This window comes from Malus sylvestris, chromosome 11, assembly GCF_916048215.2.
Source record: "Malus sylvestris chromosome 11, drMalSylv7.2, whole genome shotgun sequence".
Classification (NCBI taxonomy): domain Eukaryota; kingdom Viridiplantae; phylum Streptophyta; class Magnoliopsida; order Rosales; family Rosaceae; genus Malus; species Malus sylvestris.
Genome location: NC_062270.1, coordinates 9,558,241 through 9,585,784, shown reverse-complemented (window position 1 = coordinate 9,585,784; position 27,544 = coordinate 9,558,241). Strand labels below are relative to the sequence as shown.

The window sequence follows — 27,544 nt, the reverse complement described above, 5'->3', positions numbered from 1 at the left end:
AATAAAAAAAAATTATACTGATTTCTGACCGCACGATATATGATGAAAATATGTGATTGGAAGATCCCCATAATCCTCACAAAGAGGATCCCTAGGATCCTCCTTGCTATTTGGAACCCACTGGCGATTCTTCATTTTCAAATTTATGTTTGTTTGTTTGTTTGTTTTTTTTTTTATTTGATTGATTACATCGGTATTTTTACACTAGGGGGATGGAAAGTTTGGCTAAGCTACACAATGGGCAGTCTAATTTGGTATCGAATTCGCCAGTCACGAGATTCAAACCTAAGACCTCTCACTTCTAAGTAAAGAGAAATACTACCAGGCCGTAATACTGAGTGATTTCAAATTTATGTCAAATGTAGAAAATAATACCAAACAAAAGTAACGGGAGATTATGAACCTTGCGTTATTACAATTCACATATTTATGCCCCTCATAGGAAAATTAAACTCACAAAGAGCAAAAACCAGGATATTTGGCCAATCTTAAGGCCAATTTGGTATTGCTGTGATTTTTCTACAAAATTACTGCTGTTATGTTGTGAGAACAAATAGTTGTAAAATAAAGTTGTTGAATGTTTAGTAAACATTTTTTCTTTTTCTTTTTAAAAATGCTTTTAACAGAAAACAGTATCTAGTATTTGGTCATGTTTTATATGAAACTGTTAAGAATATGTTAAATGACTAAAAATGATATGATATTGACTGTCATATAATAGTTTCCAAAGAGAATAATGCAGTGGTAAAGATTGTAATTTTGTAAAATATGCGGGCATATACTTGTCATTTGAAAATTTCATTAAAAGGGCATTGTTCACCATGCATTGAAAAAAATAAAAAATTTGAGAAACATAGTAGACCTTACTTCTGCTTTTCTATGATTTTCTTATGTCAAAACGCTTTTAAAGAAAATGTTTTTGAAACTAATCTTTAGTAAAAATGTAAATTAATCATGAAAAAGCACTTGAAGTGCTTCTTCATTTTGGAACCAAAAAATATTTTTTCTAAAAGCACTTTTAATCATTTAAAAACACTTACCAAACGAGCTCATAGTTTACAATTCTCATACTTGTGCTATGACATAATTCAAAGAGTTGTTATTTGCACATTAATTAATACAGCTCTCCGTGTACAAAATAAACAATAAGATACATAAAAATGTTTAGAAGTATTAATAATAGTTTCTAATATTGTTCAAACTAGGAGAGAATCTCTCTTTTCAAAAAAAAAAAAAAACTAAGACAGAATCTAGATTCATGACTTCATGCGCTAAAAGTGGAAACCGAAGAAGAAATATTGATTTATATTTTAGATGAAACTCAAAAGCATCTCTTACATGGCTTTTTTTTGGGAAAAGGGGCAGGGAGGTTCATCCAAAAATAGATCAATATTTGAAAAGCACCCGGCTTGACTAATCTAACTTATTTGCTTGATTAAGACAATTCTTGACTAATCTTAACTTATTTGCTTGATTAAGACAATTGAAGGGAGAGGGGCGGCGGCAGGTTCATCTAAAAAAATCAATATTTCAAAAGCACACGGCTAGACTAATCTTCACTTATTTGCTTGATTAAGACAATCGGACTAATGATAATTAAGACAATTCTTGACTAATCTTAACTTATTTGCTTGATTAAGACAATTCTTGACTAATCTTAACTTATTTGCTTGATTAAGACAATTGAAGGGAGAGGGGCGGCGGCAGGTTCATCTAAAAAAATCAATATTTCAAAAGCACAAGGCTAGACTAATCTTCACTTATTTGCTTGATTAAGACAATCGGACTAATGATAATGTTATGTAGATCAATTTTTAGATCAAATTTACAAATTTTGTGATGCGTCATCTATAAAAAATAAGTACGTTAATCAATACTTAATTAGTAATCAAATCATCAACATTCACGTTATATAGTTTACAAAATTTCGTTTAAATAGATGGTATTGCTAACATTACTGTTGAACTAAATACATGGATGACTAAAACAAAGAGGTCTAAACTCTAAAGTGGGAGACATTTTTTCATACAACTAAGTTTTAATTTTGTTAGTGTTATTGTCTAATAAATGTTTGTTATGTGTTTAAAAAATATACAATCTTTCTAATAACCAATCATCACATCGTAAAAGAAATAGATGTTTAATCTATGACATTTGAAAACGAGGAGTCTATATATCAAAATTCCCCTATAATAAATTAATAGCCGTCAAACAGTCAACAATAGAACAAAACAAAACATATAAATAGCATAAATTGTATAACTACTCCATATCGAAGAGACCAAAGTGTGCTGCATCTTTGAGTGAAATATTCTGACAAATGGAGTCTTTTTTGGTGGTGTCTCTGAAACCTTCACGTTCTCTCTCTGGCACCCTCTTCGCAGCCTCTTCTTATCACCCAATTTCCACCACCACCACCACTGCCACCAGCAATCCAAACCCTTACCACTATCCCAACGCAAGACGGTTGAGCTCATTCAATCAAGGGCACTGTCGTCTGGATACTTCCAGTCACTTTGACTTCGGTCTCAGACTCAGATCGCACATCTCGAGCAAGTCTTCAGCATCTACTGTCCCAAAGAAGGGTGGAAATCAAACCAGCGGCGATGAAAACAGCAAGGCTGAGGAGGGTTCTTGGATCGACTTGTACCTGCCAATGCAAGCTCAGCCTTATGCTAAGCTCGCTCGCCTCGACAAGCCGATCGGCACCTGGCTGTTTGCTTGGCCTTCTTTGTGGTAAGTGAAAGGAATGTAGAAGAAAGTTCGAGTGCTAACCGTTAAATAATTAGAATTTTTAATCCAAAATGGTACATGAGAATAAAATAACTCCTCACTCTGAGATTTAAAATGAGGTGGTCATGAGATTGTGCACCATCAATCATTTTAGTTATTTTGTGATAAATCTCCGTTAAATTAAGAATATTTTTGTCAAATCAACCCCTCCCCCTTTGAACTAGTGGTTTCTTCAATTTAATGAAGATTTTTCATAGAATGACTAAAATAATCAGGAGTGAAGAATCTCATAGAGTATTTATATCAATTTTAAATCACAAAAATCAAAGTGAAGAGCGGGACCGTTTAGGCTAAAAAGCATTATTTTTGGTGCATGTCCAATCCAAGATGCAAATGAGGTCGTAAACCCACTTTTACATCTTGGTTGGCCTGAATCTCCTTCGGTCTTACAGATGTATGAGTTACAAAATTTGCAACTCACCGGAAAGAGGCACGTAAAGGTGCAAACTTACAGTTAAGTTATTCTTTCGAAGAGCATCTTACATGGCCGGAATCTGCGCCAGTCTTGCAGAGAGGTTCACGTGGAAGAGGAAAGAAAAGCAAGCAAACGCGCTCCCACGCGCAAATAATACTCGCCACGCATTTGGAAGGTCATGATTCGCGAATCAAATGGTTGTAAATAATCCAAAAAATACTATTTAATCGCCCAGAAAAAAAAAAAACCATTTAAAAAAAATGAACTTTAACGAAAATTTATTGTTCACTTTGATGAAAAACCATATTTTTACACTAAAAAATTAATACTGTTACTATTTAATTTACCTTTTATTTTGTCATTTTCGTTAAAACTCAAAGTTTTAAAGTCATTTTCATTAGTTTTTCTTTGAAAAAAAATTCCCCTTAATATAGGCATAACGTTTGTTCATCTAGTCACCAGTTTTCTTTTCTTTCAATTCTCACACAAAACACTTCCGCATCCAAATTTTTTTTCTAGTTTTACTTCAACCTTCTTCTGATCAAACCAACGTCCAAATGAGATGAAATCCATGCTGTCCAAATTTTGAATGTTTTTGATCGAATTGTGCGGAAGAAAATAGTTACGTTAATATTTTTTTTAAAGTTAACAAGAAAATAAATTACACAAAAGCGAATAAATTAAAATTTTGATCTCCTCATTTACATTTATGCATTGGAGCAAAACTAAAATTTACATCTCCATAGATGTATATGAAAATATAAAAGTGGCTTTCCAATTTCCACCTACATATGCATCTCCAAGACTGAAGATGCTCTAACGTTTGCTAGAAAAAAGATTTACATATATGGCAAGGGTATTTTGTTGTCAAGTATCAATGATATAATGTACAAATCTTTTTTATGTCGTGTTACATATCACTTGTATGAGTTGTTACAGTGACATTATATTCATATCGTATAAGTTGCATTCTAAACGTTGGCAACGTCGACGTAATTAATTAATTTGTTTTAACTGGAAGTTAATTATGCTTATGGTGGGTGCATGCAGGTCAACAGCACTGGCAGCAAGTCCAGGACAGCTTCCTGATATTATGATGTTGATACTATTTGGATTTGGAGCTGTGTTTACTAGGGGCGCCTCATGCACCATAAACGATCTCCTTGACCGGGATATTGATGCCAGGGTAAACTAAGTCCATTATATATGGTCATTTTGTATACGAAACTGATTTATATGCACTTTTTTTTCTGCACACGTTTATTTATTTATGAAATTTTCTTTCTGCATATTGGTTAGCTACTGAATTTAGTCCTTCGGCTGCATTTCACAACATATTTATTACGGTGAACTGATATCATCTTGTTTTTAATTTTTAATGTTATGCCCATACATGGATGCTACATCAGGACTAATTATTGTCACCTAATATTATTAATCTACTCATATTATGACACGTAATTTAAAAATTATTATGAGGTGGAGAGTACAAAGGAAAGATGAAGAAATTTATTCTTTGATATAATTACTTAGTTCTTTGATTAAAAAAAAAAATTACTTAGTTCATATGATAAAAGTTCTACAATTAATTGATCAGGTAGAACGTACAAAGTCGCGGCCTCTTGCAAGTGGTGTTTTGACACCTTTTGAGGGGATTTCTTTTCTTGGATTTCAATTGCTCTTGGTTCTAGGAACTCTCCTTCAAATAAACAATTATAGGTAATTAGCATTCTTACTAATATTTATTTAGAATGATTCTAGGATCATTTACTTGATTTATCAACCATCACCCGCTGCATCACGTGATTTACAAAATATGGTCAATCACATTCTGAATCCGATGAAATAGGATGAATTGAAACGGTATGTAAATACGTAATTATCTTAAATATATTAACTATTCCTAGCATTTTTAGTTAATCTGATTAATTATTATGCAAATATTATTATAATCTGCTATGTATTTGAAGCTAGCTTGTGTAACTCATTAATTGGAATTAACAGCTGCGTTTTGGGGGTTTCATCTTGGTTCCTAATTTTCACCTATCCTCTCATGAAGAGATTGACATATTGGGTACGTAATTACAATCTCATGACTGCATTTAACGACTTATTACGTTGTTATAATGTATAATGTGGTATTCTACATCACATAATAATGCGTATTTGGTGCAGCCTCAAGCCTATCTAGGTTTGATGATTAATTGGGGGGCTTTATTAGGATGGGCAGCAGTAAAAGGAAGCATTGATCCAGTTATAGTGCTCCCATTGTACTTTTCTGCAGTATGCTGGACACTTGTCTATGATACCATATATGCACATCAGGTAAAACAACGACTAATGCTATGCACACCAAACTTTTTTTTACCAAGTTTTATTCACCAATAAAATGTCTTAGTTTTTGTAAGTCATATGTTGGGAAAGGAGACTGGTCCTTACTTATTTTCAACAAAATCTATAACATGCGTACTGTCTACAAACACATAATTTAGTCATAAATAAATTTGGCGAAAAAATAGTTTAATATTATTGAAAACAAACACGTCGCTATTTCCTTGTCAGAAGTTGTATTTTCCAAGATTTGAGTGTGATCAAATTATGGAATAATTAAGTAGAATATAAGATAGGTTTTTCAATGTGCAATCCAACAAAATTAAGATGTTTTCTGACCATGCTTGCTTGCAGGACAAGGAAGATGATTTGAAAGTAGGTGTTAAGTCTACGGCATTGAAATTTGGCGACTCCACCAAAAAATGGATTACTGGGTTTGGAATCGTGTGCTTGAGCAGTCTTGCCCTTAGTGGATACAATGCTGGAATAGGTTATTATCTTTTTTATAATTTCCTATATTTTTCAAATTTTTTCTCTTTTACCACATCTTCACACCCAAATCTTGCAACTATATATGGAGCAGGGTGGCCGTACTATGCATTTTTGGGGGTTGCATTTGGACAATTAGCTTGGCAAATATCAACAGTTAATCTTTCATCCCCAGCTGATTGCAATAGAAAGTACGTGTTGTCAGGCAAAAAAAATACTATTTAGGGCTCTTTTGATAACCAATTGGTATCAAACGGGCTCTTAGGTTTCCAAGTATTTATTAGTTTTGTTTTGCTTCGAACAAGATCAGCTTATTGACTTAGCCTTTTCTCTTTTTGTGCTGGTTCCAGATTTGTGTCGAACAAGTTGTTTGGCGCTATTATGTTCATCGCAATCCTATTTGGACGACTTTCATCATAAGGAGGTATAAGGTTTATTAATTTTTAGCATATATTAAGGTTGGTTATGTCTTCCAATAATTCTAATTTGGAGCTTTTTTACAGATGCAGTTCGTCATTCTCTTGCACTGTTCTCGTATATTGGCAAGAAGGTTGCAAGGTCATCTAAAAGCAGGACTCAAATGCGGGCATCAATGTTCTCGTCTATTGGCAAGAAGGTTGCAAGGTCATCAGTGTTTGTGCTGTAATATTTATCGTTGTACCTCAAAAGTGGACCATTTTCATGGGGCTTTATGGGACTAAATGTTGTAATTTTGATTTCAATTGGGAAGTCTAACAGCAGATGTGATGAAACAAGTGTTTTTGGTGATATTATTTTCAGTGGAATCATATTTCAGAATATATATATATATATATATATATATATTATATATATTACTTGGAAAGCAAAGGTATGGCTACGTATGATAGACGTTCCCCTGATCCTTGCAAAGGAGATAGCTTTTGTTGGCTTGGGGTCACCATTTTTATTTGCAAGTTGCAACCTTGAGGCAAACTCGTATATATTATTAATTTTGGTTATTTCTCCAATTCACAATTACGAAATGTCCCTCAACAAATCATAAGCGTAATTGCTCGCCTTGAAAATGGTCCATGGGGATAAGTATGTTCTTGGCATCACCTTGTATTCCGTAAAACTTTCAAAAATGACACATGGAAAAGAAGGATGATCCGTGGTCTCGTTCTGGGCGTTTGTCATCTTCTCTTCTTGCTTGTGCACAAGCTGGACTCCAATGAAATATCTCATGTATATGAAGTACTGTCACTCGTTTTGGGCGTTTGTCATCTCCTCTTTTTCCTCGTGCACAAGTTGGATACCGTACTTCGTGCTCCAAAGAATATCTCATGTATATGAAGTACTGTCACTTCCTCTCCACCTTTCAGTTGATTCCCTATGTTCCAGCCTTTAGTACTCATGATTCTTAAGCTGAAATTGGCTCAAGTTCATCTGAGATTGGTTCAAGTTCACATAGTTTTGAGACAGAAGCAACTACCCCTAGCTCAACACCTGTGAAGATGAAGGATCTTAGTAAGATATATGCAAGGTGTAACATGTGCATAATTGAGCCAAAAAACTATGAAGAAGCTGCAAAGGACAAGGCTTAGCAAAAGGCCATAGAAGCTGAAATGGAGATGATTGAGAAGAATGAAATATTAGAACTAATTAATAGACTAATAAGAAAAACCAGTGATTGGTGTCAAATGGGTCAATAAGACCAAACTGAAATTAGATGGCTTAATAAAAAAACACAAGGCAAGGCTTGTGGTCAAGGGCTATGTACAAAAGCTTGAGATAGATTTTAACGAGACATACGCTCGTGTGGCCAGATTAGATACCATCAGGACTCTCATTGCTTTAGCAGCACAAAAGGGTTGGAAATTGTTCCAACCAGATGTCAAATATGTATTTCTTAATGGTGTACTAAAGAAGGAGGTATATGTGGATCAACCAGATAGTTTTGTGGTTAAAATGCTGAAGACAAAGTGTACAAATTGAAGAAAGCCTTGTATGGTATGAAGAAATCGACTCATATCTCATTGACTGTGGATACACCAGAAGTTAAAGTGAGGCAACATTATCCATCAAGACCAAGGGGAATTCTGGAATTTTAGTTGTCTCAATTAATGTTGATGACAGTGTGTGTACTGGAAGTAGTGAAGAGTTGCTTGCTGAATTCAAGTCAGAGATGATGACATGGTATAAAATGACTGACTTGGGGCTCTTGTATCATTTCCTTGGCATGGGTATGATGCATAGCATATTTACCTGTCAAAAGAAATATGCATTGACTTTGCTGAATAAATTTGGATACAAGAACTGCAAGTAAGTTAGCACACCTCTTGTCACAAGTGAGAAATTGTGCAAGAATGATAACAGTGATCCTGCAAAGGAAAATGTGTTTAGACAGAATGTTGGGAGTCTGCTATATTTAGCAGCCACAACGCCAGACATCATGTTTGCAGCTAGCTTACTAGCTAGATTTATGCATTGTCCTAGTAAGAAGTATATTAGAGTAGCAGTGACTATGGAAGATTGAGTATCACAAGGGTAAATAAGCTTTGTTGATAAGTTACTATGTGATTGGAGTGGCAGTGATGATGACATGAAAAACAAGCAGAGTGTTCTCTAGGGTCTTAATCAAGTAACATTGTATTTGACTTTCAACTACAAAAGCTGAGTATGTCAATGCAGCCGAAGCAACAACTCAAGCCATTTGATTGAGATTTGTGCTTGATGATTTCAAGGAGCTACAAGTAACTCCACTTATGGTTGATAATACCTCAGCCATTGCTACGACAAAGAATCATGTTTTCACCAAAAAACTGAGAACATCAATATGAGATACCATTTCATCTGAGAAGCCTTGCAAGAATGTGTTATGAATTTGAAGTATTGCAGATCAGAAGAACTCCTTATGTAGTATCAATGTTTTAAAAGGCTCGCCTTAGGGCACGCCTAGGCATCCTCTGAGGTTGGGTGTGAGGGTTGCCGCCTCTGTTTTGAGGGAGTGGGCGGAAGGTGTCACCGAAGCTGCCTAGGCGCGCCTTAAGGGATTTTTTTTTTTTTTAATTTTATTTTATACTCCCAAACCCAAATTTTGGTAGGGTTTTAACTGCCTCATACCTCTTCCTTGCACTATCGTCTCTCTGCCTTTTTTTTCTTCTGATTTTTATTTTTTATATAATGGATGTGTGTGTCGTCTGCGTGCATTGTTATGTATGTACTAAACTGCTCATTGTGCTTGTCATCCTCTATTTTATATATATATATATATATATATAATATGTATATATATATGTGTGTATATATATTTATAATATATATGTGTGCTCATGGTGATTATTGATTAATATATTTTTTAATATAATATATGTGTATGCTCAGTGTATATATTAAAAAATTTGGGTCCCATGAGACTTTGTCTCACGCCTAGGTTGGGCTATCCCTCGGACGCCTCGCCCATGCCTCACATTTTTAATACATTGTGTAGTATATTCGCACTCTTATGAGCGCTTTCCCAGTAAAACAGGTTGCAGACAATCCTTGTCCCATTCGGACAAGGATTGTCTACCCTCCCCTTTTCCATGTCCTCCTATTTTGTGTGGTCACGGTTAAGCCACGTTAACATTTTATATTATTCTTTTTATAAAGATAATAAGACAAAAATAAATAGTAATATAAAATGTTGACGTGACTTAACCGTGACCACACAAATAGGAGAGCATGGAAGGGCATGGAAAAAGAGAGGGCAGACAATCCTTGTCCCGTTCACTAAGGCATTGTCAGGATCGATTCAACTATGATTCAACTACTTGAGAGCATTGCTTGGAATAAAAGCAGTCAACAATTTAATGGGAGTGTTGAAGTGTAAATTATTTTACTGGTTCATTTGATTTAAGTTGCAATGGTTTCTTTAGTCAATTGGCCAAGTGTAAGGTTTAGATTCAAATTCATCTTTGTATGACTCACATGGCTTAGATTTAGCCAAGTGTCATGTCCTCATAGATGACCTACTATGTATGGAATAGATTGGATCTAAAGCCAATGATGTAAGAAAATGTTTGTTGTGTAAGCTCTGCTATGATTTCAGCCGCAATCTTCCTTTCACAGAAGTATACAAGTTTTCTCCTTCATTCCTTTTTGTTCTTCATCAACTTTATTTCCAAAACCAGAAATTAACAAAAAAATAATATCAAAACATCAAATTGCAACAGACATGATATTCTTAAGCCATTGGAATATAAGGAGTCAACAGAAAGGTGGAGAAGGAGTGACAATACTTCATATACATGAGATATTTCTTTGGAGTAACGAAGTGCTGTATCCAGCTTGTGCACGAGCAAGAAGAGATGGTGACAAGTGCCCAGAATGAGACCACGAATCATCCTTCTTTGCAGAATACAAGGCAATCTCACCATGGACCATTTTCAAGGAGAGCAATTAGGCTTATGCATTCTGAGGGATTTGGATTTGTTGAGGGATATTTTGTATTTATAATTGGAGAAATATCGATAATAATATAGACGAGTTTGCATCAAGGTTGCAACTTGCAAGTAACTGTATGTATATTCTGAAACTGGATTCCACTGAAAATAATAGCACCAAAACACTTGTTTGGCATAAATATGGAGCAATTTCATCATATTTGCTGTTTGACTTCAAATTGAAATGAATATTACAACATTTAGTTCCCAAAAGCCCCAAGAAAACGGTCTATTTTTGAAACACAACAGTAAATATTACAACGTTTGATACTCAGTTGAGTGCTGCATTTAGATGACCTTGCAACCTCCATGCCAATACACGAGTTCTGTTGCAGTGCAAGAGAAAGATGAACTGTACCTGTCAAAAAAGCCCCAAATTAGAATTAATGGAAGACATAACCAACCTTACTATATGCTCAAAATTAATAGACCTTATACCACCTTATGATGAAAGTCGTCCAAATAGGATTGCGATGAACAAAATAGCGCCAAACCACTTGTTCGACACAAATCTGGAACCAATACAAAAAGAAAAAATGCTTAGTCAATAATCTTATCTTGTTCAAAGCAAAACAAAACTAATAAATACTTGTAAGCTTAAGAGCCCGTTTGATAACTGTTTAAAAACAAAATTAAATACCAATTGGTTTTCAAATGAGCCCTAAATATTGTTTTTTTTTCCAAGACAACACGTACTTTCTACTGCAATCAGCTGGGGATGAAAGATCAACTGTTGATATTTGCCAAGCTAATTGTCCAAATGCAACCCCCAAAAATGTATAGTACGGCCACCCTGCTCCATATATAGTTGAAAGGTTTGAGTGTGAAGATGTGGTAAAAGAGAAAATTAATTATGAAAAAAAAAATGAAATTAAAATAAAGAGGGGAAAAAAGACAATAACCGATTTCAGCACTGTATCCACTGAGGGCAAGACTGCTCATGCACATAATTCCAAACCCAGTAATCCATTTTTTGGTTGAGTCGCCGAATTTCAATGCTGTAGACTTAACACCTACTTTCAGATCATCTTTCTTGTCCTGCAAGCAAGCATGGTCAGAAAACATCTTAATTTTGTTGGATTGCATCGAAAAAGTTATCTTATATTACTACTTAATTATTCCATAATTAAATGATGCTCAAATCTTGGAAATTACAACTTTTGACAAGGAGCACAATAGCGACGTGTTCATTTTCAATAATGTTTGAGACACCAAACTATTTTTTTGCCAAATTTATTCATGACTAAATTATATGTCATGTTAAAGTTTTACTTGTTGAAAATAAGTAAGGTCCAGTCTCCTGTCCCACCATATGACTTACAATATCTAAGGCATTTAATTGGTGAACATAACTTGGTAAAAAAAAGTTTGGTGTGCATAGCATTACTCGTTGTTTTACCTGATGTGCATATATGGTATCATAGACCAGTGTCCAGCATACTCCAGAAAAGTACAATGGAAGCACTATAGCTGGATCAATGCTTCTTTTTACCGCTGCCCATCCTATTAAAGCCCCCCAATTTATCATCAAACCTAGATAGGCTTGAGGCTGCACCAAATATAGATGCATTATGATGTGATATATAATACCATATTATACTTCTTAATGACGTAATTAGTCGTTAAATGTAGTCACGAAATTGTAATCAATTACCCAGTATGTCAATCTCTTCATGAGAGGATAGGTGAAAATTAGGAACCAAGATGAAACGCACAAAACGCAGCTGTAAATTCCAATTAATGAGTTACACAAACTAGTTTCATATTCATAGCATATTATAATAATATTGGCTTAATAAGTATTCAGATTAACTAAAGGAAAAATACCAGGGAGATCGTTTTTAAACATATTTTATAAATCACATGATGCAGCGGGTGATGGTAAAGTTATTGTTTTAATGATTTAAAGAAGAAATCAATTATCAACTGTCACATCATGTGATTTACAAAATATAATTCAAGCAACTGGTCTCTCCAATATCATCATAATGAATTTAGATAAGGATGCTAATTACCTATAATTATTCAATTGAAGGTAAATTCCAAGACCCAAAAGCAATTGAAATCCAAGAAAAGAAATCCCCTGAAAAGGTGTCAAAACACCACTTGCAAGAGGCCGCGACTTTGTACGTTCCACCTGATCAATCAATTGCAGAACTTTTATCAAATAAACAAAGTATTAATCATCAAAAATTAAATTTCTTCGTCTTTCCCCTGATCATTAGAGAAATTTATTACGCTGCTTTCAAACCAGATATAAGCGAAATCGTAAACGTCTAGTGAAACCAAAGGTTTCAAACCCCGGAGTCTCAACTTCAATTTTCAAACAAGTCACCCAAGTGATTTAACAATAATTTTTTAGTGTTTGTCTCACCAGTACACCATTCTACTATACCATGTTGTGTAGTATTAGGGATGTTAATAATTTTTTAATTTAAGTTATATAATAGATCAAATAACGTCAAGTGACAATAATTACTCCTAACGTAGCTTGGGCATAAATAATTAATAAAAACAAGATAAAGTGATGACATCAGTTCGCCGTAATAAATATTTGTGAAGTGTAGCCAAAGGATTAAATTCATTATCTAACCAATATGCAAAAAAGAAATTGAGTACACCATTGTTTTCCTTAGAATTTCATACATAAATAAAAGTTTGCAGAAAAAAATGTGTACAGAAATCAATTTCGCATACAAAATGACCTTAATGGACTTAATTTTACCTTGATATCAATATCCCGGTCAACGAGATCGTTTATGGTGCATCCAGCGCCCCTAATAAACAGAGCTCCAAATCCAAGTAGTGTCAAAATCTTAATATCAGGAAGCTGCCCTGGATTTGCTGCCATTGCTGTTGACCTGCATGCATGCACCCACCAATAAGCATAGTTAACTTCCAGTTCCACACCAATTAAAGAAAAAACTTAAAAAAATAAACTAGTGTATGTCGAATTAATTAAACTTAGGCTTGAATTTACAACCGTTCCATTACATATTTGTCTGCATGGCAATCTATCTGAAATTTAGGTCTTATTGGAATGTTTAAAATTATGTGAATTTTTTGTTTGAAAAATAAGAGTTTCAAGGGCTTAATTCTAAATAAGCCTAATTATAACAGTTATTACATAACAGTTAATACTCAAACTTTCCTCTCATTCTTTTCACTTACCACCAAAAAGGCCACGCATACAACCAGGTGCCGATCGGCTTGTCGAGGCGAGCGAGCTTAGCATAAGGCTGAGCTCGCATTGGCAGGTACAAATCGATCCAAGTACCCTCAACCTTGTCGTTGTCATTGCTGATGGTTTGATTTGCACCTCTCTTTGCGGCAGTAGAAGGTGAAGACGAGCTCGACATGTGCGATCCGAGTCTGTGATCAAAGCCAACGCGACTGCAAGTATCCCCACGGTGCCTTTGACTGAACGAGCCTAACCGTCTTACGTTGGGATAGCGGTAAGGGTTTGGATTGCTGGTGGAAGTGGTGGTGGCGGTGGAAGTTGGGTGATAAGAAGAGGGTGCGAATATGGTGCGAGAGAGAGGATATGAATGTTTCAGAAACCTACTTGAAGCGGAAGTGCGAGACACCACCAAAAAGGACTCCATTTGCAGAATATATATCATGCACCACCCGTTAGTCTTAGATATGGTGTAGTTATACAATTCAGCAATTTTTATGTTTTGTTTAGAGTGGTGTTATTCACACTCATTTTTACTTCACATGCACTTCTTGTTAATTAAATTTTTCCCATTTGATATTCTTCTATTCATTCGATTCACCGGCCGAAAATTGAGAAAGGTGTGTGGAAGGTAAAACTAGGTGTTTGGATGGCACATCCTTGTTATGTTGTATTGTTACCAGTCATTAAGTTTATTATATGTCACTTTTTAATGCTACTGATTCTTGAAATCAGGCAGTTTACTTGTTGATCCATGTTGTTTCAATGTATACATTTATTATTTCGACAAAAAAATGTACAAATTTATAATAACATGTGTATTTATTTGATAATACTAAACAATTATGTGACAGTCACATTTTAAAATAAAGTTTTAAGATATAGTATTTTATGATGTATTTTTTAATGTCACTATTTTACTACGTGATAATTATTTATGGTAAAATTGTGCATTTTTTTAACACATGACAAACGTTTCTTAGACAATAATAAAAACAAAATCAAAACTTAGTGGTATGTGAAAATATCTTCCACTTTAGACTATTGACCCCGTTGTTTTATTCATCCATGCATTCGAATTCAACTGTCTTTGGTCTAGCACGTAGGTTGAATTCTATGTCATTTCTGCATTTGGTTCAATTGTCTTCGTCAAAATAAGTTCAATTGTTTTAGTCATTCACGCGGTGGCAGATGGAAATGGCAACCATCCGTATGATTACATTGAACACTACTTCAAGCTTAGTAGAAGTCTTGATTTCTTTTCTTGTAGTACTGGTATTCTTTTTCTTGACGTCCAACAACCACCACTTGAGATATAATCAAGCATTTTGTCATCAAGTCTCCATTGATAAAAAGACGACCCAAGAGTCAAGAGGATAAATCTAATGGAAGATTCCAAACAATGAAGTGCGGGTTTATGTCCCGACTATGGTTAAGTTTAGTTTAGAATATTAAAATTATATTTTGATCACGCATTTTTGCTTTTGGTAATAAACTATTATGTTTTTATATCTTTTCTTTGGTAGGTTTGAAAATAGAAGAATAAATCAAACCTTATTGGTTACGTTTTGATCTTTTGCATACATCTTAGGACTTGCGGTTATTTTTTTTTCTTTCATTATATTAGCTAATCCAACTGTAGTTGAAAGTGCAACATGTTTGTACTTGGAGCGATGTGCATATTATATACCAAATGATTTCTACTTTCTAAATTAATATAATAATAAAAGGCCTACTGAATAAAACAGGTTCAACTCACATAGCTTCTTAGCACACGCATACACGTGTGACAATTGACTCTTTTAATTGTTTTACTTTATTTTTTTTTAATTTTAGATATTATTATTTTTTATTAAAATATATTTTAAAAAATTATGAACGTAACTACTCACATTCCCACTTTGTGAGTTTTTTTTTTTCTGAAATTTTTTTAAAATCCTAAAGGGAGAAGGGTAATTTGGGTATTATGAAGGCTGCACCTCTTTTACCTTCTCCCTTTATATATATATAGATTTCATCAGTCAGGTACATACGAATAATATAACCATTACATACCAAACATCTTATACGTTATAAATTAATATTATTTCATGAACCATACGATCATTTGATGGTTTAATACCAAACGTTTCATTAGCCGTTTCTAAATTAACGTACCAGTTAGTTGGTAGTTTAATACCAAATACCATTACTCGAAATAACATAAAAAGACATACCAAATAATTGGCACGTTTCAAACGCACACTATAACATTTCATCAGTCGGGTACTTTTCGAAAATAAAAAATTTACGTATCAAACTTTTGGCACGTTTTAAATAAAGGCTTATTATATTAACACCCTACATATTTTTCCAAAATACCCTCACACCCCACATTCGTCAAATTTTATAATACTCATTTTTAATTTTTATAAATTAAATTGACTTTGGAGTAAAACTCTAACATCCTGTGTGATTGATGTGGAGAGAAGAAAAGAGTCACTTGAGAGGCATCAATTGAACGAAATGAGTTATATTGCAGTAATTGTCACATCCCGGCCCGGGTCCACCATATCCGGGGCCCGCTCCACCACCGTAGCACGATATTGTCCGCTTTGGGCTTACCATTTCCTCATGGTTTTGTTTTTGGGAACTCACGAGCAACTTCCCAGTGGGTCACCCATCCTAGAAGTGCTCTGACCTCCTTCTCGCTTAACTTTGGAGTTCATACGGAACCCGAAGCCAGTGAGCTCCCAAAAGGCCTCGTGCTAGGTAGGGATGAGAATATACATTTAAGGATCACTCCCCTGGGCGTTGTGGGATGTTACAAGATACGGATAGCAAATAAACAAAAACCACATTACTAGAGTGCACATGGTTACATCACTCTCATGTGACGACCATCATGCCTTGACCTCGGTCGGGGTGTGTCAATAATTAACCATTGAATGGAATGAGTTATGTTGTAGTAATTCACCATTGAAAATAGTGGGAACTTCCTAAGAGAGAAGCCTTCTGATAATCGGGTTTTCTGGGAATTGTAAATAAATATTAAGCTTAAATCAATCAATAATAGGCTTGGGTAGTATAGTTTCATGGGAAATCACAAGCAGATATGTGGGACTAATCTCCTTTGAAATCAAAATCAGAGAATAAAATAACGCAGATAGCTTGGTTAAGATTTTGTTTAACAATGGAGAGTGAGAGGTTTTGATAGTTGAAGAAGATAAATAATAGGTTAAAAGTGATATGGGGTGTGTTAAGAAATTTTTTTTTAAACCTAATAAGGTCAAAATTGTCATTGCATAATAGGGTACATAAGTCATTTAACATTAAATTTTAATATGGGGTGCATTCAACATTTTGTGGGATGTTAATAAAAAAACCTAAATTAATATTATTTCATGAACCAAACGATCATTATGTGTCAACATAACATTAATTAATGTACTAAACTCCTGGTATGTTCCAAATTTCCAGACCTCAAGTACTTATATAACTTATCAACTCATTGTACAAAATGCTCATCACTTGCAAATACATAGTATTAGTCATCCACTTATCAAAACGTACCAATCAGAGCCAACGCACAAAAAATAAAAACCTTCGACTTCAAAAGATGATCAAAACCAACACACCTAGCCAAAATCTGTTTTGTTAAATGCTAGCAGGTCATGTAATATAGGTACATTAAAATGGGTTAATTAAAATACACAACACCAAATTTGTAAAAAAATGTTTAATCAAATTGTTAAAACAAATGTTTAGTATAAGAAGCTTAAAAACGAGGGGCTATATCAAAAACCCAAAAGTTTACTCCATAATTGATTTCAGAACGGAAACGGGAGGAATTACAATCTCTGTATTTATTCTCCCAATTAATCACATATATACTTTCTATTTATACAAAATGTAAATGCGAAACAAAGATTAAATAGGGAATTACAATAAATTTAGGGTTCAATAACATTGAGGTGAACCTTTACCACAGTGACAAAAATAAATTTTGCCTATGCACTTAATGCGGGTTCGATTCTCACAAATTTCCTTAACATTTAACCATCTAACCCACTAACGTTATTGTTTGTCAAAAAAAAAAAAAAAAAAAAAATCAAGGATACACCAAGATCATCTAAAAGGTAAGGCTTCAAGATAGATAACTAAGGGATACCTCCAGGATAATCCTTTTTGCAAACCCAAGAACTTGTGACGAAAAGTTTATTGAATAAAAATGTATTGTCAATGAGGGCACCCAACCCAAGGGCGGAGTTAAAATGTATAACTGAGAGACATACCTGTGTCTTGATCAGAGTCCTTAAATATGTCGTCCAACACAATCAAATTCCTCCACCACTATATTAGAGTAATATTAGAAAAAATGAAAAAATTATTATATGATATTATAATTTCTAATATTGAATGAAAAATTGTTGTTGTTATTAGATGTCAATTAGTGAAAACTATATATATTTGGTTGCTTTGAATAGGTGCCAGTTTTTGTCAAGCGGTGGCACTTCACAAAGGTTGCGACTTATACGTAACCTTCATTGAAAACTTATACGTGTCACTACAAAAAAAGTCCTTTTGGGACGGTAAAAACGCGTCGTAAAATCTGCCAAAAGCGTCGCTATAGACCTTTGACAACGGCCTTGCGACGGCATGTAACACGTCGCAATAACTATGTGTCGTAAATGTTGGTCGATTATATGAGATGCTATGAGCACGTCGCAAATACTATTTACTACGGCTTGCGACGGCAAGTAACGCGTCACAAATAATTGCCACCAGGTTTAAAAAAATATTAGGCTTCAAATTGGACGCCAATGACATTATTTTTAATAGCTTCGACAAAAAAAAAATTCATGTGAAATTGTACTATAGGTTCCAAACTAAATTGAAATTCAAATCAATGTAATTTACAAAATGAAAAACACTTATTTGGAATCCTTGAGATTGTAATGTTCATTTGGAGTAATTAAACATATATACATGATTAGACATTTATATAGTCTATAATACTATATCAGACCAGTGCTTCTCTGTCGAACCTAGCAAGAGATCCCCTTGAGTGTTTTTCCTTCCAAACTTTATGCCTCTCCTCTTCAACTTCTAGTCTCTGTAGTTGACAATAATTTACTACCACAAAAATGATATCAATAATGACAAGGGAACAAAAGTAACTTGCAGACCACTGATACAACTATAACAAACGGCACAACGCCAGCATTTGTATAATTACTTTCATAAGAACAATTTCAGTACCACTGATACAACTATAACTGAGCTTATAACCGGATGTCATATCAAGAAATGGAACTCAACCTAGAAATTTTATGTATTACCTGTTATAGTGGAATTTTGATGCAACTCATCCCAGTAACATATGATTTCACTTGACCTTAGCAGTAGCTTTTACCCAACCAAGCCAATTTCTAGGGAAAGAGGAACAAAATAAGGGGAAAAAACACAAGAAACAAAGATGGAGGGGAAAAGTAGGACACCAATTTATAACATAGATCAGCCTTTTATACAGACCAAGTTATTACAGCAAAACAACACGAAAGTAGCTACATTTCTTAAAGATAAATAGCGGATTAACTCTTAATGTAATAATAGAATTAATGGTCTAACATACATGAATCAGCAGAAGAAGTTCACTACAAATACATGATGGTTGAATGTGGATGATATCACAACACTATTGAAATATTTAAACCATATCCAGACCAAATCAAACATCATTTACTGGATTCTACTGAGACAACTCACTTCAAAAGGTGGTGGCCGTTCTAACAAAACGAACTCAATTAACCCAACATCTTAGTAAGTTATTAATCAGAAATATTAAAAGATACAGAGCAAATTAATGCATGGCATTTATGTATGCAAGGAATACATAATCGTTTCTTCTTACAATCTTTGCGGTGAACTTGAGCAATTTTGTTAACTAATGACATAAACATAGATTTTTACACAACAGTCACAATAAATGACAACATAAACATAGAATACCAGTTCTGTATGCATACCAAATCAATTACATTATAAATCACAACATTGACAACAAATGACATAAACATAAAATTTACAAATTACTTTCTTAGACTGCTTATTTACTTTTCTTTCTTCCTGTTTCATATGATCCTTTATGCCCCCAAGAAAATAACCTACCCTCTTGCTTCTTCACAAACCTTTCTCTGTATCGATGTCATCAGAATCAGGACTGTCTCTGATATTTCGGAGGTCCTGTGCAAAATTCATAAAAGGGGCCCTTCTTATAAGACATCTTAAAAACAAAAAAAATGAACAATGTATTGATGTTAAAAAACAATATCAAAATAAACTTTAAAACTAACTAACCATCTGTTTCTAAATATTATTAAATGTAAGGAAAGCTACAAAATAACCATATTATAATAACTAACAATAAGTTCAATCTAAAGAAACCAAATAAACAAAACTTAAAAAAGTCTAGCACTGAAGCTTCACTTAAAGATGGCTCTTCATGCATTCTTTGCTGCAAAATCATCAATTAAACCTTCATAATCAATTTTGTTTAAAAAATCACTTTCAATCGATATCAAAGCTAGTCCATTTAACCTTTACCGCAACATGGTTTACCGCAAGTATGATTTTAATAACTTTAACTTTGAGAAACTCATTTTTGCAGATGCAACGGTAACAGGTATAGTCAACAAAATTTTGTATGCAATGCTTGCAGTCGGGAAACAACACATCCTCTTCAAGTAGTTCAATTTGTCAATGGATGTCTTTATTTCTTTTGGCAAACGCTCTTGTAAAAGCTTCAACTCTACTAATAATGCATCCCCATCAACATCAAAGAGCTCATCTTTCTTGAGAAAGTTTGAAGCCGATCACAACAATCTTTTAATTTATCATTGTCTATCGAATTCAGCCGTTCTGAAGTGAACAAAAACCCAAATATATCATCATACGCTTGATATTCTTCAAACCAACCTTCTCTTCAATGAACCAATAGCTTGATCTATTATATACAAGAAGTAATGAACCCTAAAAGATTCCTCCGCTGATTGTTTAGTTGGTTAGGATGATTCACCTTCATTTTCATCAAAATGTCTTTTTCTATGAACTTGACACTTTTCTGGAAACACAGGATCAATTTCCATTTCAATAGCAAGTTTTTTAGCATTAATCATAACCTCCGCAAACCCAGTTTCTCTATACTTTTCAAAATAAGCGGTCAATCCTTGTACTTGTTCTATAGCAACATCAATAAGCATGTCTTTAGATTGCAAATCTTTGCTAACCTCATTAACAGCAGCCAATATTTCATACCAAATAGTCATGCCCAATCAAAACTCAAAATTCCCAATGTCGTATGTTGTCAAAGATTTAGCTGCACTTCTTGTTACTAAGTCATTGTCACTTTCTGCTAATTGGAGTAAAACTTTTTTTATTTGTAGAGGTTGGGATTGAATTGCTTTAACACTCGCAACACGGCTTTCCCATCGTGTGGCCGACAATGATTTGAGAGTTAGTCCTTTTATATTTTCTTTCAAAATCAGCCATCGTTTTGTAGAATTTGTGAACAAGCTGTAAATACGTTGTACTGTTCCAAAAAAGTCTTTTGCTTTGCCACAAGAGTTTGCCATATCACAAAGCGTAAGTTAAGACTATGGCAACCACATGGAGTGTACATTGCCCTAAGATTTATATCCAAAAGCCTCTTTCGTACGCCTTGATGTCTCCCTCTCATATTTGATCCATTATCATAACCTTGCCCTCTTACATCATCAGTATCAAGATCAAGAACTTTTAATGCATTCTGCAGCTCTTCAAACAATCATTCTCCTGATATGTTATTCACAATCAGATATTGCAAAAAATATTCTTCTACTTTTACTGGAGTACTGTTCATATCCACACATCTTATGATCAAGGTCATCTGTTCTTGGTGGCCAAAATCAGGAGTACAATCAAGTATCACGGTAAAATATTTAGCTTCTTTGACTTTTTGAATGATTGCATCTTTGATTTCACAAGATATCAACAATATCAACAATATCAACTCATTCTGGATGGTATAACTAAGATAATGATAACGAATCTCTTTATTTTAGAAGCGTTGAAGATGATTCTTTATCAATGGATCAGACTCTGCCATCATTTGAACTAGACCCATAAAATTTCCATTACTTTCTTCATAAAGCATATCATTATTTCCACGAAAAGTCAGTGTGTGTTTAGCTAAATATTTCACAATGGAAATCAACATTCGTAATAACTCCCTCCAATGCTCATTTTCTTTCTTGATCTGGTATTGCACAACTTTGTCAATTGTTTTGTTTTTCTGCAATCTAAGACGCAAATCAATCCAAGTGGTCATGTTCGAGATGTGATCAAAACTGTTTTCATGCTCTTTAAGCCTCACATTGAGATGTGTCCAATCTTTGTAGCCCTCATTTGCTAATTGACCTTTGAGAGACCCTTTCTTGAACAATTTACAACAAAAGTAGAACAATTTATCAACATGCTTTGAATAGACTAGCCAATCTCTATTATGTTTCTCTCCATTGGATAAGTATCGAGTGTAAAAGGCTGCATTAAAACGCCTATTAAACTAATCTTTAGGACCTTTCTCAATTGATAGATCTCTTGCAAGACCTTTTTCTGCCAACAAATCAATCCATTTGGGATCAAGACTATCCCAAATTTGAGGATCATAAATGTTTGAGGGAATGGACTCACTCAGTTGATCAGTGACAATAGGAGCATCCTCATGATTATCATTCTCATCTAGGTCATCATCAATTTCATCATTGCCCAAATCATCCACTAATTTCTCATTGTCATCCTGTTGTTCCGTAATTAAATCATCCACTGAACTTTGTTGTTCTTTTTCTTTCAGAAAGAACCTATCAATAACTCATTTTTGAGACTGAATCAATTGTTCAACTTTTCTTTTTCTTTGACGCTTTAAGTAGCCAGATGGATATTTTCTAGTAGGTGTCATCTTTTATATCTCAAACAAGATCACAATAAAATTATAGTAAGTATGAACAATGAAACCTGATAGTCCGTAATACGTGTGCGTCTAGCGATTTTTTTTTTACTGCTCTTCTCTTGATTTTGTCTAGAAAAGTACCCAAAAAAAATCATTATAGATGAGAAATACCCCAATCTTTAAATTTCGAGTCAATATACTTAAATTGGTAAATATCTTATTTTGATCGAAGTCTACATGTCATCATGATTTGGAAGTTTCTCTTTAATTTCATAAATTTATAATTAGGGTTTAATAATTTGTGGGAGATATACGAAGAGAAAAGGGAATTACAATGGGAGTCTGGGACACTCACACTGGCACACGTTCTGGTGCTCTGCGCTGAATTGTTTGCCTCGGTAGTGACGGTAGTCTGGTGTGAAAAGAAGAAAAATAGAACAGAGTGATGGGATTTTGGCATGAAAGAAGTAGTCTATCTGAATTATTTGTCTCGATGAATGGGTTTTCCCTTTAATTGATTAATTTGCCCCTTGTTAATTATTATTTTATATATTTTTGTACAGGTTGTAGGTAGTACTACTAGTAGTATGATGGCTTTTAGGTGGTAGTCTGATGGTTTTTGGCCCATCAGATTTTTATATGTGTATATTTTGATTTGATTAGTATTTCTATATATTATTTCTATATAATATTATTTTATATATATTATTATATTCAATAAAAAATATTTTTCAGGGCCCCCAAAATTTTGGGGCCCTGTGCCATGGAATCGGTCGCACTCCCCCAACGCCGGCTCTGATCAGAATGCCCCACTTCATCTTCTACCTTTAAACTACACCCCATTCTCACTTTTCTTAGGCCATCTCCAACCGAAGGTTTGTCAGAGAGCTCGTTTTAGCCCTCTGACCCTCCAAGATATCAATATTTTAATGAACAGTACATAGCCATATTTGCCTTCGTCTCCAACTGAGAGCCGGTGGCTCGTTTTAACCCTGTCACAAAAAATCGTCTCCAACCGAGGGCCAAACATAATTTATTATTTAAAAACTACAACAACTTAAATTTAAAAACAACAACAACTTAAATTTAAAAACTACAACTTATATTTAAAAACTATAACTAAAATTTAAAAATGACAAATTAAATTTAAAAACTACAAATTAAATTTGAAAACAACATTAACTTAAATTTAAAAATTTTGCGAGGAATGGTGAATGAATGGTTTAGGTATTGATAGGGAAAAAAAATAGAATTTTTGAGAATTAAAAAAAAAAAAGGCCCAAAAAACCTTAAAAAAAAAAAAAAAAAATTGAATCCAACGGTAACTGGCGCCAGCTAGCCGTTGGATTCAAAATTCTTTTTAAGAATTCCTGTCGGTAACCGACAGGAATACATATAATACATTTATATTAAATAATATAAATGTATTCCTGTCGATTATAACCGACAGGATTAAACGGTTTTTTGGCCAGCGCTCCAGCCCTCCAGTCCTCTCCGATTCCGTGGGGACCTCTCAAATTCCACAGCCCCTGGCCTAACCCTCGGTTGGAGACGGTTTTCGGACTATTTTCGGCCCTCTGACCCTCTGAACCCTTCGGTTGAAGATGGCCTTAGAGGCACACTTCCATTTTCTCCTTCGTCTTACTCTGATTTCGACTCATCATTCACCATTCCTTTCCAAACAGTTCTTCCCTTTTCCTCTACAAATCTCACCTTTTTTCTGACCACTCCGTGCTTCTTCACAAAAGTACCGCCATTGTCTCTGCATTCATCAATGCTTTCTTCCTCGTCCTTCTCCAATTAATCCACCCCCAAATTTCTGCTTCTCTTGCTAATTGAGTCACCAATGCCATTAAAGAATAAATAAACAAAACCAAGCTAACATACTTCTTTGACTAGCTCCAATTACAAAAAATCCTCCAACAATATTAGCAATTAGTGATGAAGGTGTTGCAATTACCATATTTTCTTGTAGTGCGTATTCAAAGGTATCATATGGTTAAAGCCAATAGACATATAAGTTCTCACAAGATGTATTGAGTTTTATATAAACTCAAGCACTCCGATCGTAGAAAGATAACTAAATAATGAATTAGTGAGTCAACTCTTATTCTTGAGAAATAGAGTGGGGAAATCCTATTTGTCACATCTCGGCCCGGGACCCCGCCACATCCCGGGCTCGACTCCGCTATAACACAATATTGTCTGCTTTGGGCCCCAACCATGCCCTCACGGTTTTGTTTCTGGGAACTCACACGAGAACTTCTCAGTGGGTCACCCATCATGGGATTGCTCTCGCGCGAACTCACTTAACTTCGGAGTTCCGATGGAATCCGAAGCCAGTGAGCTCCCAAAAGGCCTCGTGCTAGGTAGAGATGAGAATATACATATAAGGCTTACATGATCCACTCCCCTAGGCAATGTAGGATGTTACACTATTTCTCTCTTCATTTGTCAAATTCCAAGTGATGGTTAGAAATTATATATTATAATATTAATTTATTATATTTAATTTTTGAATGAATGAAAAATAAGAGTAAGGTTATAGTTGAATTTAAATTTATGATTTGCATCTATTCGTTAGAACTTTAAGCAACAATCACAATGTTTCAAAATGGGTGACTTGAATTCTATATAAACTCAAGCATTCGACATGTCTAAAAATCAAGAGTAGAGTTTTCTCCAATGTCTTTTATTAATTGTCAGTCAAATTCTGAGTCGTATCCTGAGAGTACGAAATATATAAAGTTCGCCAGAGTCCAAATATTTGAGTGCTTCGACTTTGGATTATAGATTTTTGAATTCTGGGAGACAGATGTCTACCGAACTTCAAGCACAAGGATAGAGGCAAAATTATGTCTTTAGGACATAATATTTATGCAAACCTCAATCTCCAAGTTTATTAATATTTCTAACTTTCTTCCTAATTGTTTATATTAGCCTTATACGTTACTGATGTTGTGATTTTCTTCATGATTATCTAGAGAGGAAGAAGAATTGGAGGGGAAGGCTGCTTGAGCTCTTGAAAAAGCCATGATAGCAGAAAAATATGAAATCACTTTTTCATTGCTAGTGTCTCAAGAGTCTGAAAATTAAGGCTAAATCTTGGGATATAAAACAGTTATCATGTAAAAAAGCAGGTAATGAAATATCTTGGTCAAGCAAATAAATAAAATTAGGATAGTCTAGCCGCCCCTTTATTTTTGTTAATCATTCAACTGCAATTGAATTAAATTAACAGCAAGTCATGATCAATGTCTTGTTCAAGCAATGCAAACACCTCACTGTTGTTGCCAAGGATCAGAGAAAGAAATTTGACACTATCAATTTAAAGTTCTCCATATCAAACACCCAAGAGAAACAGGATAAAAGCTGTGCTGCAAATAATTTAGCGGAGTTTGATAGAACCCAAATACTGGAAGAGAAAGGACATGCAGAAAAAGGAAAGTTCATAACATTTCGGCCGTGGTTTTGTTCAAATGGGGGGTCATCTAGATACGAGTTTAGACTCTTAAGAGATTATGCACTTTCTTTTTTCAATCAAAATGCATATTTCATTAGACAATTAAGCAAGGGATACAACCAAGCAAGAGCCTCCTCCAATAGACGGTAAGCTCCCCATAGCTTGTACGAAAAGTTGCGAGTGAGGAAGACGACAACATTACATCCTCGAGGTCGAGGTATCCCTTCTTTCTGTCTCATGGTCTTTTCTTCTTTTATAGACACAATGTTGGAGAATAGGGATCTAGTCCAAATCCCTTCCACCAAATATTTCCTATCAAACAATCCAGGCCTTTGAAATTTGATCCGTTGTTTGTAGTCGTTGGATCAATTTCAAGGATTTGGATTAGTTGATGGAGAGGATTTGGTGGAAGGGATCCAGAGAGGATCCCTTTCCAAAGAATAGAATCCTACCTCAAACATATGAAAAAATAATATACAATTAATATATGAGAAAATCCATCTCTAACATTTACTGAGGCATTTTATGATAAAACTGCACACCTAACAATAAGTGGTAAAGTGAGAATAATATCAACAATGTTGATGGTGGGCCATGGTAGACCTATAGGGGGCGTTTGTTTGGCCTCGTTAGGTTTCACTGGACTGGACTGGATTAGACATTAGTGTAGGCCTGTGTTTGTTCTAGGCAGGATTAAGTTTAATGGGACAAAGGAGGACTCGCCTCGACTAAGTCCTTCACTAGGAGGTCTTAGCGAGACCCCCCCAAAACAACGGGATTGCTAGTCCTCTCTCCATCATCTGCAAGCAGTGAACCCAGTCATTCTCCTTCGTACATGAGCATCAGCTGCAACCCCCTTCTCTAATGACCAGAGCAGAGACAACTCTCGCCGTTCTCCACCATCCCGCAAACCCAACGTCGATTTGGGGTCTTCCGCCACCTGGGTTAACCCGAACACGGCAAAAACGGGTCTTTTGCTATCTCAGACTACATGCACAACAGCCACAGCAGCTGCAACTCGATCATCATCCAAAGCCACAGCAAAAGACCCGTCTTTTGCAAAAAACCTCCGAGGAAGATCCTACTCTGGGCGCAGTCGATTGAAATTGAAATTGAATTTTTGATTGTTTGTGTGTTTGGGAGCTTTATCGATTCAAATGGAGGAGAAAGATATGGTTGCAAGTAGTGGAATTTGGACAGAGAACTTTATCAATTGGAATGAAGGAAAAGTTATGATTGTAATGTATGGAGTTTGGACGTAAAAAAGAAGAGGGAAGAGTGGTTTTAGGGGTGTTCTAGAACAGGAAAAAGAAATAGAAAAATAAAAAAAAGAATTAATTTTATTAATTTTATTATCTTACTTCTTAGTCCGACACTGAATCAAACGCTTCACTAAGTTAGTCCTGCTTAGTCTAGTCCAAGCCAATCCAGCTTAATCCTTGAAACTAGTCCAGTCCGAGATAGT

General features: G+C 34.7%; 3 protein-coding genes across 6 annotated transcripts in view; 2 read left to right on the top strand and 1 right to left on the bottom strand.

The window, feature by feature from the left end:
• Window positions 1-6,615, top strand: part of LOC126588831 (4-hydroxybenzoate geranyltransferase 2-like) — a 55,016-nt gene extending 48,401 nt beyond the window's left edge. The window contains exon 10 of the transcript XR_007611635.1: window positions 6,587-6,615. The gene's annotated coding sequence lies outside the window, so the exon portion shown is untranslated. The remainder of the gene's footprint in view (window positions 1-6,586) is intronic.
• LOC126588832 (4-hydroxybenzoate geranyltransferase 2-like) overlaps window positions 1-14,182 on the bottom strand; it is a 44,714-nt gene extending 30,532 nt beyond the window's left edge. Inside the window, exons 1-9 of one of the 3 annotated variants that reach the window (XM_050253969.1) lie at window positions 13,645-14,182; window positions 13,199-13,334; window positions 12,489-12,610; window positions 12,128-12,197; window positions 11,873-12,022; window positions 11,376-11,511; window positions 11,170-11,266; window positions 10,915-10,985; window positions 10,548-10,825 (exon numbers count right to left, since the gene is read on the bottom strand). In XM_050253969.1, the coding sequence (XP_050109926.1) occupies window positions 10,916-10,985; window positions 11,170-11,266; window positions 11,376-11,511; window positions 11,873-12,022; window positions 12,128-12,197; window positions 12,489-12,610; window positions 13,199-13,334; window positions 13,645-14,096 (1,233 nt within the window). In that variant the 5' untranslated portion in view covers window positions 14,097-14,182 and the 3' untranslated portion in view covers window positions 10,548-10,825; window position 10,915. Of the gene's footprint in view, window positions 1-10,547; window positions 10,832-10,914; window positions 10,986-11,169; window positions 11,267-11,375; window positions 11,512-11,872; window positions 12,023-12,127; window positions 12,198-12,488; window positions 12,611-13,198; window positions 13,335-13,644 lie in introns of those variants that run through there. The other 2 variants (XM_050253968.1, XM_050253970.1) reach the window with 2 other exon arrangements.
• Window positions 2,261-6,828, top strand: LOC126588833 (4-hydroxybenzoate geranyltransferase 2-like). 2 transcript variants are annotated; one of them, XM_050253972.1, is made up of 9 exons: window positions 2,261-2,736; window positions 4,259-4,394; window positions 4,806-4,927; window positions 5,213-5,282; window positions 5,384-5,533; window positions 5,894-6,029; window positions 6,123-6,219; window positions 6,379-6,452; window positions 6,538-6,828. In XM_050253972.1, exons 1-8 carry the CDS (start codon window positions 2,321-2,323, stop codon window positions 6,446-6,448), a joined length of 1,197 nt encoding a protein of 398 aa, XP_050109929.1. In that variant the 5' UTR covers window positions 2,261-2,320; the 3' UTR covers window positions 6,449-6,452; window positions 6,538-6,828. The 2 variants fall into 2 exon arrangements, with proteins under 2 accessions (XP_050109929.1, XP_050109928.1); XM_050253971.1 differs by having other exon boundaries at window positions 2,262-2,736; window positions 6,532-6,828.
• Window positions 14,183-27,544: the final 13,362 nt, after the last annotated feature.